Source organism: Empidonax traillii, unplaced genomic scaffold (genome assembly GCF_003031625.1).
Source record: "Empidonax traillii isolate 1590-97213 ecotype Southwest subspecies unplaced genomic scaffold, ASM303162v1 scaffold1269:size140229, whole genome shotgun sequence".
NCBI lineage: Eukaryota > Metazoa > Chordata > Aves > Passeriformes > Tyrannidae > Empidonax > Empidonax traillii.
Window position 1 is genome coordinate 104710 of NW_020956462.1, and position 12099 is coordinate 116808.

The window sequence follows — 12099 nt, forward strand, 5'->3', positions numbered from 1 at the left end:
GGTCTGAACTGAAACAATGAGCCCTTTGAAGACACCTCTTTCAATGTTTCACTTGTTAATATTGAACATTACCAGCTGGGTCAGTTCTGAACTAGTAATATGAGGGTATCATGGCCCATGGGTTCTTTCGTTATAAAGTTTGTCAGACCCTAGAAGTTTGCAACACTTACCATCTTGCTTAGTAAGCATGATCTGCTACGGACTTGAAAGAGAAATCCTGTATAAAGGATAGTGATACAAGGAGTGACCTGATATACATATCAAACCCCCAAAAGCAATTTAGCATTAGGAAAAGGTAGTTTCTTATTCAGTTATTTTAGTTTGCTTAGTGACTGCATTTTGCATGGACCACTGCTTTCCTGAGCCAGCATCTGTGTGGCTCTGGCTGTGTAAGGCGGCAGCTGCTGTGGATTTTCTCCAGGGCAGTGAGCTGGCAAAGGCAATTTATGTCACTCATACGTCCTCTGCCATCCAGGAATATGGGAGGAGTACTGAAGCAATATACCCCATTCTGATACTTGTGGAATGACTACAGACTGCTTTAGGCCATCCATGATAATGCTCTGTAAGATTAAGTGAGCCAGGTAGTCTTCACCTGTCAGCAATTGCAGTGTCATTGCTTATTTGAGCTTTTGGGTGAATCTGGGATATTAAATACAGTTTTTCATCCAGAGTCCCTCAGCTGCACCAAGCACATCCCTAGTGTTGAATAAATAAGTGGTATTTTAGAAATCTTTTTTGCTGTCATGAAATTCCCATCTAGGCAAAAAGCAAGTCCTCAGCTTCTTTGTACATTTCCAAACACTGAAAGAATTTGGATCATTAACATTTTTTGGGTATTGGTTTTTATGGCTACTGCGTCTTTAATGCGCTCTGCCATCCACATTCTTCGCAGTGTCCTGGACACTGACAATCGGTATTCTGCATGAAGTCAGTTGCCAGTACTACAAGTGATTCATAGTAAATGTAAGAACATTCATAGTAAATGTGATGTAAATGTACATCACTGTTATAGTTGCTTGATGGCAGTAACAAGACATTTCACTTGAGACTTCTTCAACACAGGTAATCTTAAGTCCAATTTAATATTTGATACAATTTTCCCACCATGCAACTGTCTGACAGCAACATCAGAACATTTCTTTCATCTCATTCCTACACAGTTTAAGAAACAGACATCCAGGGCCTGAAAAAAAGGTCAGTAAATTAAACAAGAACAAAAATTGGCATTATGTCTCTTCTTTCAAGTTTGCATGGAGAATTTTCCACCCCTGTGTGCTCTGAAAAGGGCTTTAATCCAAATGACACACTGCTGATGCAGTGATCCAAAATGATTTTTAAGGCGTGGGCAAATGCTGTGGGCTAAATTCAGCTTTCACTTAGACCTCATTGCAAATACGAAAATACGTAAAGAGGTGGTGAATTCTCATGGTCAAACATTGCAGCAGAGATGGGTCTGAACCATTCTGTGATATAGAAAGAGCAAACTAAGGCAGATTAAAGTAGAAGGAAAGCTGAACCACAATAGGTGTGATTGATCTCCTAAGAATATTGCAGTCTGTCTGAGAGGCCAGTGGGAAAACTGCGTATCATGCACAGCATTCATGACAAGTGAGCAGCTAAATTCTGACATGCTGTAGAAAAAATTAAGACACCAATCTGGCCCCCATGAACTGGCCAGTCCTGGGATCTAAAAGTAGTGAATTTCTGGTTTGGATCTCCTCAGCAGAGTGTTTTTGCTGTGTGTGTGGTGGAGGTATTTGCTTGGATATCTCCACCTTGCTGACCCTTTGTGCTCTCTGTCTTTCTGCCAGCAGCTTGGTGCTTTTCACGTTCCTCACTACAGTTGCTTTCTCATTTGATGCCTCATCCAGCTGCCTTTGCGTAGTCTGTGCCTAGCTTGTGTCCTGTCTGAGCTGCCTTCTGTATTATCTTAATGTTGAATCATGTTATCCAAAGTAATACTCTCTGTTAGCTAAATAGTCTCGTTTTAGTTCAAGTGGGAAGGCGACCTGGACAAGAAGCCTTATTGAATTTTAGTGAAAAGTAAAAGGTGCTGCAGTGACTCCAGAGAAAGGCAAGGAAGCTGGTGAAGGGGCCAGAGCACAAGATTTTTGAGGAGCGGTGGAGGGAGTTGGGGCTGTTTAGCCTGGAGAAAAGGAGGCTCCCTAAAACTACCTGGAAAGGAAGTTGCAGTGAGGTGGGGGTTGGTCTCTTCTCACGAGTGACAAGTGACAGGATGAGAAGAAATTACCTCAAGCTGCACAAGGTGATAGGGGGAGCAAGTGAGCAGCAGCAGGGTTTGAAGACTTTTAATCAGAACACTAAATTGGGGAGTATCATTCCTAAATCATGACAGTGTCCAAAGGTACAGTCTAGACAGTTTATGCATTTTTATTCTTCCTATAGTGCCGTTTTGCTTCCTTGTTGTTTTTTGTGAAAGGAGAGATAAGTGCATTTTGCAGCCTAACTTACTAGTTTCTTTTAGCAAGTCCTTTCACAATTGAAACAGAATACTTTGTCATTATGAAGAAAATTCTAACACTTTTAAAAATGCAGTGTAAAATATGCAGAGAGACTATCTAGTTAGAATTCATGTGAAATGAAAATGTAACAGATGGGATGCTACCTGTTTTGAATCACACCACTGAAAAAAATGTATGCTGGATGCCAGTAGCCCTGTCTTTAATTATTATATTCTTATAGCTTGCCTTGTGGATTAAACATAAAAGCAAGAACTTATTTAGCCACTGTTTTTGTGACTTACCTGTCTTTAGACATTGTTATTAACCCAAAATGTAAGGCTTTATCTTCTGAGCCTCCCTTTCTAGACTGGAATATACAACCATTTTATGTCACTTGGGTCAAAAGGGAGCCAGCTTTCATGAGAAGTGTTTGAGCTGTCTTTTGTCTGCAATGCAACCTGTAATTCACAGAAGAAGTCCAGATATTAGGAGAGAAGAGGCAAGCCTATCAGCAAAATGTTTGCAATTATGTGCTTATCTCCATTCAGCTTCAATTTAAGCAAGCTACCTTAAAACTCCAGCGGAATTCAAGAGGCATGAATTCTTTAGAGAGTCTAATAGAGGGCCACAAAGATGATAAAGGGACTGGTGCATCTTTCATAAGGAAATACTGAGAGAGCTGCAACTGTTTAGCCTGGAGACAGTAAACTCAGGAGTAGATCTTGACAGTATGGAAAAATACTTGATGTGAGGAAGTAAAGAACACAGAGCCAGGCTTTTCTCAGTAGTGTCCGGTGGTAGGATAAGAAGCAATGGGCACAAACTGAAACACCAATAAATAATAATTAAACATGAGAAAAAACTTTTTCACTGTAAAAATACAGGACAAGCATGCCTGGACAGGTGTTAGAGTTTACATCATTCAAGATAGTCAAAACCTGAATGGATGTGGTCCTGAGCATCCTTCTCTAGGTGATGCTTCTTTGAGCAAAGGGATTGGACTAGAACATCTCAAGAATCCCTTTGAGATTCTAATCTCAGAGATTCTGTGATCTTATTTGTCTTCCGCAGGAACAGTTGTCTAATTTTTAACATCCAAACAGAAGAAAAGACTCTTTTACTGTGAAAGTGGTCAAAGAGTGGAATAGGTTGAACAGACAGGTGTGGAGCCTTCTGTCAAGATACTCAGACTCTGACTGGACACGATTCTGGAATACTTGGTCTAGCTGATGCTGCTTAAGCAGGCAGCAGCATAGATTATCTCAGGAGATCCCTTTCAAACTAATTAACTATGTGATCATTTGAAAGTAAACCAGTAGAGACATACAGAGTCTTTAAGAAGTTGAGAAGAGGCAGAATTCTTCTATATTTTGTGGGGTTTTTTTCCTGAAATTCGGTCAGGCACTTTTAGATATAAATGCAGGAACAAATAAATATGGCCTTTTCCATTTAAGCACAGCTTAAATTTGCATACAAACGCAAGGAACCATAATGGCACATAACTTACTTATGTAGCATTTGCAAATAAGCATTGAAGACCTGAACTGTATTACTTGTAGAAGATTGTAAAAAATATCAATATTAGTGACTATTCATTCAAAGATGGTTTAATGTGAAATAACAGTATGTTTTCTTTCTTTGACTTTAGCTTCTACTGGAACAGCTGTGGCTGACCCAGTGAGGGTAGTGGTTAGTTTTTTTGGTATATCATAAGTCCACAATCTTTGTGGTGGGCGCTTAGAAGTTACTTCTTTGAACTTCTGTGTACATCTTATGTATCTTATCACTACTGTTTTGGCAACTCATGGGTATAAACTCTTGGCCAGTGCCCCATGCCTCCATTTCTCTTTCCTCCTGTGGGGTTGCAGCAGCAGTGACATAAAGCATAAAGTGCATAGATAAGTGAATTACCTGTGAGTACTTCATATCTCATAGGCCTGGATGTGTATACCTACTATATGTGGATGTGTTTTACTACTTTGGGCAATAGTTTGACATCAGATGAATTCCTTATTAAGTGTGTTTCTTGAGGAAAAGCAGTGCACAAGGTAGAATTGACGTTACTTTTTCCTGAACAAGATTTCTATGAATAAGTCCTAATGAAGGAGTATTAACCAGGGCCAACTGAGTAGATAGAAGTACAGTTTATGCTTTAAAGTATATCAGGTAATGGATAAGTATATCAAGTAATGGATAAAGTATATCAAGTAATGGATATCATACTAAGTTATAAACCTTCAGTAAGAAGTCAACTGGCAAATAAAAACTGAAAAGTAAAAAACAAACAATCAAAAAAACACACCCAAACTTGCGTATGTAAACCAGTTGAAGGAATATATTAAAAGTATTTTAAAGAGAAATAAATTACAATCATATAAAGAAGATTTAGAATAATGTGTTATTATAGCTGATTATGTTTTGACGATGTAAAAGAACATTAAAATGCATGTGGTTTTGTTAATTTTGATGATAAAATTTATTTTTTTTATTACAGAAAATGATGAGGTCATCTGTGTTTCATATGTTCATACTAAGCATGGTTGCTGTTGATGTGATTGTTGCTGCTAGTAACTACTACAAAGGAGAAAATTTCAAGAGACAATATGATGAATTTTACCTAGCTGAGGTGAGTATGCTGAAATGACTATCTGGATAATTTTCAAGATAAGCTAAAGTAAAAAATGTGAATGTCAAGAACATTTTAGTATGTAATTTTTTATTCCCTTAAGCATTTTGAGAATACTTTGCTAACTTGTTCAACTTCCTCTGCCTGACAATAGCTGACAGCTCTGTCTTACAACCTTTTGAAAGGTAATTTCCTCAAACAAAATGTCAGTGGTAATGAGCTGCGGCTTAAGAATAACATCTGCAGGCAATGCATGACTGCTAAGTTGCTATCTTTCTCTAGCAGGAGCATAACATTCAGTAGACTTTAAAAAGATGAGAAAACACTTCCTTTAGAAAATATAATATAGGACTTCTTCCTAAATAATTTTTTCATACTTAGCTTCCAGAAGGTCTGTAAGCATAGCCAAAATAGTGTTACAAATAGTCTGGCTTCAGCAATCTGGAGAGCATACTGCAAAAAAACACATTTATCCAGTCATGAATTTGTTGAAAGAGGAGTCTATGCTCCTGAACCAGTGAAGTGGAGGTACAAGTGACATTCTGACAGGGAGCCTGCTTGAGTCATTAGCTGGTCAAGGATTTTACTGTAGAACATGCACTAGAGATCCTAGAACCTTGCATACATGTCTTTTTAGTACTATTCAATTCAGTTTAAAAAAATAATTGAAATCTTTGGTTCTAATGCACTGGCATAGCTTCAAATAGATACTTGTTTTTTCTGAATTGAGTGAAATCATTATTGCATGATTCTTTATTAAAAACATTTATTTCCATGGGCATTGTGAATTGTGACTTTATCTGAGTAAAAAGCCAGTAAAAAGAACAGCTATTTCACCAGTGCACCAAGATCAGTTCTCTCAAGGTGTTGATCACAGTTACCTGGATGTGGTACATGTTTAGCTCTATGGTTATTGCAGTTTCCCTGGCTTCAGGGCCAAATGGAGTTCCATGCTCCATTTTTGGAGCCAGAGGAGACATTCTTAGGCTAGAGTGCACAATAGCAGAATGTTCCTTTTAGTTTCTCTTTTGTTGATATTGCCTTGTTGGCAATACTCTGTGGTTTTATGCCCAACTTTAAACCCTTTAGTTCATAACAGTCCAATGCTTTATGAATCTCCATTTTTTAAGGTTGAATCGATACACATTTTTTATCTAAGTTTTAGAATTTTTATCTGATCTCTTAAAATTGTATGAATTTGAGAGTTTGCCAGTTATGGGAGCTAGTGAAAATGAAAATGAAAGCAAGAAAAAAGTTAAAAGACAGCACCAGAGTCCAAACCTTAAAAAATGTGCATATTGTAGAGATGCACTGCTGCATCCTACTCTGTTGTCTCTCATGCTGCTGGGAATAGGTGTAGTTTGTGTGAATATTGAGTCAATGTTGGCCTGGCCAACAATTACAAGAGTAATTGTGAAATGTGTTGTGCTTATTCTGTATCCAGTTTTAAATGGGTTGACTTTGGCTGGATGCCAGATGCCTACCCAGCCACTCTATCACTCCCCTTCCCAGATGGACAGGGGAGAGAGTAAGATGGAAACAACCCGTGGGTTGGAATAAGGCAGTTTATTAAAGCAAAAGCAAAGAAAAAGCTTGTGTGCACAGAAGCAAAGCGAAAGAAACACGGTTGATTCTCTACTTCCCATCAGCAGTGATGGTCTGCCACTTCCAAGAAGCAGGGCTGCAGCATACATAATGATAGGCAACCATTGGAGACAGTGAATGTCCCCCTTCCTGTTCTTGCCTTAGCTTTTATATCTGAGCTGACGTCACATGGTCTGGAATATCCCTTTGGTCAGTTTGGGTCAGCTGGCCTATCTGTGTCCCCTCCCAGGATCTTGCCCTTGATTAAGGAAGGAATGTTACAGTGCTGATGCTGTGCTTAGCAGTAGCCAAAACACCAATGTGTTATCAACACCATTCTAGCTACCAGTGCAAAGCACAGCACTGTGAGGGCTACTATGGGGAAATGAACACAATCTCAGCCAGACCCAATACAGCATTAAAAAACAACATGAACATGAAAAAGATTCTCCTGAAAATAAGACATCAGAATAAAACCAGCATATGCTGGGTTCTCTTATGACACCTCTACAGATGAGGGTGGTATCGAGGACAGTGAAAGTCATTCTACTCTCCGTCGTGGTTTAATCCCAACCAGCAGCTCAGCCCCACGCAACCTCTTGTCCCACAATGGGATGGGGAAGGAATCATCTGGGTAAAAGTGAGACAAGTCATGGGTAGAGATAATGACACTTTAATAGGTAAAGCAAAAGGCACGCACACAAGCAAAGCAAAACAAAGCAGAGGATTCCTGCACCACTTCCTATGGGCAGGCAGGTGTTCAGCCATCCCCAGGAAAGCCGGGCTCCGTGACCCACAACAGTGCCTTGGGAAGACAAAGACCATCACTTTAAACATCTCCCTCTTCTTTCTGCTCTCTCCAGCTTTATATGCTGAGCATGACCCCATATGTTATGGGATATCCCTGTGGTCAGTTGGGGTCAGCTGTCCTGTCTGTGTTCCCTCCCAGCTCCTTGTGCACTCCAAGCCTGTTTGCTGGTGGGATGGGGAGAGAAGTAGAAAAACTCTTGACTCTGTTCAAGTGCTGCTCAGCAACAACTAAAACATTCCTGTTTACCAACACTGTTTCCAGCACAAATCCAAAATAGCACCATACAAAGTACATTGGGGAAAGTTAACTCTGTCGCAGGCAAATCCAGTACAATGTCCTTGGCCGGAAACAAATAATTAAGTCAGCGTTAAAGCCTGAGACCATGAATTCACAGTAGGCATTTTTGCTTTATGCCTAGCATACAACAAGTGGAGCCTGGATTCTTAACAAAATAACATTAATTCTATTTTTATTCAAAATAGGGATCACTGCATGTCCTATTTCTATTTTGGCTCTGAATATATAGTATAATTATGCTTTTAATAATCAGTGCTAGAAACAATCTCTTCAACATCTATTTCAAGTAAAGGGTTTGAGAGATTTTTTTCCAACAGAAATAATTGCCAGAGTTTATTCAAGGTGAGTATATCATGAAGACTAGTGTATTATAATTCTGTCCTATAAATTATGTCCAGTTTTCTTTAACAATACATTTTTCTGTTTCTGTATAGCTTAGATAATTGATTTATTAGTGGAGAGGTTGTCAGGAAACTCATTTTCTTGCATTCTGCATTTTACATCTCTGATTATATAAGGTAAAGTATTCTGGGATAGAGAAAGATGTGGGTTTTTATTTGTAAAGCTTTTTTTTTAATGTCTATTTGTTGGTTTTCTTTCCTTTTTTTTTTTTTTAAGCCTGTTCAGCTTTTACTAGAGGCACTATAAAAATCAAACAAGAACAAAACCCTAGTATCTTATAGAAGGAGATACAAAGGAAAATATAAGAGCAGAAGAGTAAAAAAATCCTGGGAGAGAAGAGGAATTGATAAACTGGTGTCATTTCCTACTTAGTTATTGTGAAACTTGTTCTTTCCAGTACAGGGTAAACAAAGAAAATGTTTTTAAGAGCCTTGAAGAGGCTGAATACTGAAACAATGCAGATTGTTCCACAGTGACTATTTTGTTTCCTTGGTGAAGAAGACTGGCTGGAGCAGGATGCACTGCTGTTGATCTGTCTTTTCCATTAGACTAGGCTGCAGAAAGCTCTCCCTTCAGTGGGAGCTGGCTGACTTGAGCAGCCAACAGCAGTGAGGATTTCCCCTTGCTAAAGGAAATGGCCAGATAGATTACAGCAAGCATATCTGGCTTTCTGTTACGTTTTCTAGAAGTCGTCTTGGGAGCTGCTAGCTTTAGGAGCAGATATGTCTAAGAAAGTAGTTCACTTGGTCCATTCTCTGGATCAGACATTTTAGTGGCCTGGAACTGTGGAAATACATCTGCTGGAGCTCAGTAGACAAATCTAAGTGAAGGTGTTGAGATGCCCAATACTGAGAAAAGAAACTTGTTTTCATTGTTGGAAAGAGAAGACAGACTCAAAAAGGCAAAAGCTAGACTAGAAGATAAAATTAATTCTAAACTCAGATCCATTCTTTGCATAAGTTTGTATACCCAGTAGTAAATAAGATGTCCTGGCAGGCATCCTGACATTTCAACTTTTATACGTCAGCCCTGCAGATTAAGCAAAACCAGAATTTTAACAGGATTACTCGAAACCCCAGTGCTGTATCAGAGAACCTGGAAAGAGTAGGGCTTCAAACTCATTTTGGTAATTTTTAATGAGGATCTTTAACTGCTTAATAGCTAGACAGAATAGAGATGGATGTTTGGTTTTACATGCATCTCCCACATTGAAAGATGTTACAGACTTATAGTCTTATTTGAGATGTGTAAGATACTGCTTTAAAGTGTCTGAACACTGAAGTTCAAAGTCAGATGCTCCTATATAGTTCCTCCTAGATTCCTTCTGTAGCCTGTCCCCTCGCACTGTTGCCTTTGCCCTGTCCTGGAAAAAGGAAGGATTGAGTGCTGTGCCAAATCTCATAGAGAGAGAAGTGTGAGAGGTCTGTGCCCTAATCCCACTGATCCTGCTGGGAAGAATTCTTGTCTCTCCCAACAGCTTGATAACCTTTCAAATGAACCACTGTTACAAAGAAAACAAACTGAGTTTTCTTGGGTTCTCACTGTTGGGTTTTCACTGATGCTAAACTCTGCCTCTGAAAAAAAAAAAAAACAAACCCACAGTTAAATGGCTACTGGCAAAAAGTAATCTTGCTGAAGGGGGCATAAAGCTTCCAGGTGGAAGCTGATCAAATGGGAGGTAGCCCTCAGAGAAACAGCCCATTCCTGTTAGCTCTTCTTTGCAAAATTAGCAACCTGATGGAGAGTGGCTGCTCAGTGGCTGCTCGTGTGTTACAGCTGCTTTTTCTGTGTGGGTCTTCTCTGGCTTCTTATTTAAGTTTGCCTTTCCCATTTCTCTACAGCAATGAAAGGAATGATTTCAGCTTTAAAAAAACCCCACAAAACTATAAAGTTGTATTACATTTCACATCTAACAAAAAGTTCTAGTCAGATATTCTGAATCTTCTCCTGTAATTAATTACAAGGAAGGAAAAAATACAATCTCTGTCAGCAGGAAGACAGGTGTATAAATGTAATCAGATGTTATGCAAACCATTTGATACATTTTTAAGTGCCAGTGGTTTGAATTCATTTGACAAGCATGTGAAATGCAAATGATCCTGCCCACACATTTTTAGAATAAATTAAAATACACTTAACATCGTATTTTTTAGTCTTGTTCTTATAGGAAGCCTATGTGCTCTGAAGTGTATATGTGTGTGTTTAAATGGCACTATTATTCCACCTGCTCTGAGCTGAATCCCAGCTGCTTTCTAACCACTCTTCCATTTTTCTTACCTTGACCCTCTTCTCTTTCAGAACTCAGATGTGTTGTCATTAAAAGTGTGCTTTACTTCTAAGACTTTTTAATAAAATATTTACCTTGTGCCTTAGATAGACATTTTCATGTGAAGAAGTAGTCTCTTCAAACTTGGCTCCTTGTTCTTCTAGAGCTCTTTGAGATCCCAGAGTGCGGACTGAAAAACTGGCCAGATCCATTCGAGAATAAGAGCCTGAAAGTGTCCCTGCATTGTCCCCATGACTGAAAGCACACAAATATTTCTATTAGTCTTTCCTTCCTAATATGAAGAGATTTTTGGAGTGCTGTGAGTGCTATGATTCACAGTCTGTCATCTATGATTCACATTAGTCTGTCCAATCTTAAAAGACTAGAAAAGACTGCTTTTTCTCAAAGGAGATTTGATCTGTTTTTTCTTAATGTTTGTACTGTACTTTGAAAGTATTAGTTGTATTTAGATGTGACCTAATGTTATTTTAGTGTCTCTTTTAAGCCCCAACATGTGTAAAGGGTCAGAAATTAACATTGCTGAGTCAAGGAAAAGCATCTTTTCCGTTGGGTTCCCTGACTGTTGGAAAGTGAGGGATAGAGCATCTAAGAGTACATACAGTGGTACAATAAGACGGTATGTGAGGAAGAAGTGTGTCTAGGCAGATGTATTTTTGGTAGTGAGATAAGTAAAAGGAAATAAATCTCAAAAATGTAAACCTTTTCAAAATTGTCTCCTTTTGTCCAAGTTGAACATTATGCATTTTACTGTGCAAATATTTCAAGTCCTCTGGAAGAATCCCAAAGTCATTCAATCCCTACAAGTAAATTTCTTTCCTTGTAACTTCCTACTAGGCACAACTTCTTTAACACCTTTGTGAAAATTAACCAATTCTGAACTGAATTTGAATTTCATCTCTTTTTTAAATTTGTTTTACGTGTTTAAGTCCCATTACTTCTTTGCTACCTGTTTTGGTTATCATATTTCTATGGATCTTTTTGGAAATTGAAATAGCAATTTTCAAACTAGAGGCCTTAAACTTTGGTTTGTTCCTTAGGTCTCTTCAAATTCTTCAGACGGCTTGTGTATATTGCTTTGTATTTTGAAAAAATAAATCTCTTCATGTTTTCCTGTTTATATGTGTACATAAAGATCAGCTCAATTGATTTATTATTTCATGCTTTCCAAATTGTGAGATCTCCCTGTCTGCATTGAGTCTTTGGAAATTTTCATAAAGTGAAATCTACTGTTGTTTATTTTATTTAGAATATGGTTGGGGTTTTTTAAATATTATGAAGATCTTTATTTTTGGCCTACAAAGTGTCTGTAGTCATCATGACATAAAAACTTCTAATTTAACTCAGCATTTTGAATGCATCTTTCTTGTCTTATATATTTGTCTAGGTTGCTTTCACAGTTCTGTTTGATTTAGAAGCTCTCCTGAAGATCTGGTGTCTGGGTTTCACAGGATACATCAGCTCATCTCTTCACAAGTTCGAGTTGCTGCTTGTAATTGGAACTACTCTCCATATTTATCCAGACCTCTATCACTCTCAATTTACATATTTTCAGGTATGATGAGCTACTTTCACTTTTTACCCTGTATACCAATTGAAAACATTAACCCATTAACATTTCACACAAATT

General features: G+C 38.3%; 1 protein-coding gene across 1 annotated transcript in view; it reads left to right on the forward strand.

The window, feature by feature from the left end:
• LOC114069473 (sodium leak channel non-selective protein-like) overlaps positions 1-12099 on the forward strand; it is a gene marked incomplete at its 3' end in the record, with an annotated part of 131543 nt that overhangs the window by 103867 nt on the left and 15577 nt on the right. The window contains exons 10-11 of the mRNA XM_027906283.1: positions 4960-5091; positions 11857-12024. Of these exons, the coding sequence (XP_027762084.1) occupies positions 4960-5091; positions 11857-12024 (300 nt within the window). The remainder of the gene's footprint in view (positions 1-4959; positions 5092-11856; positions 12025-12099) is intronic.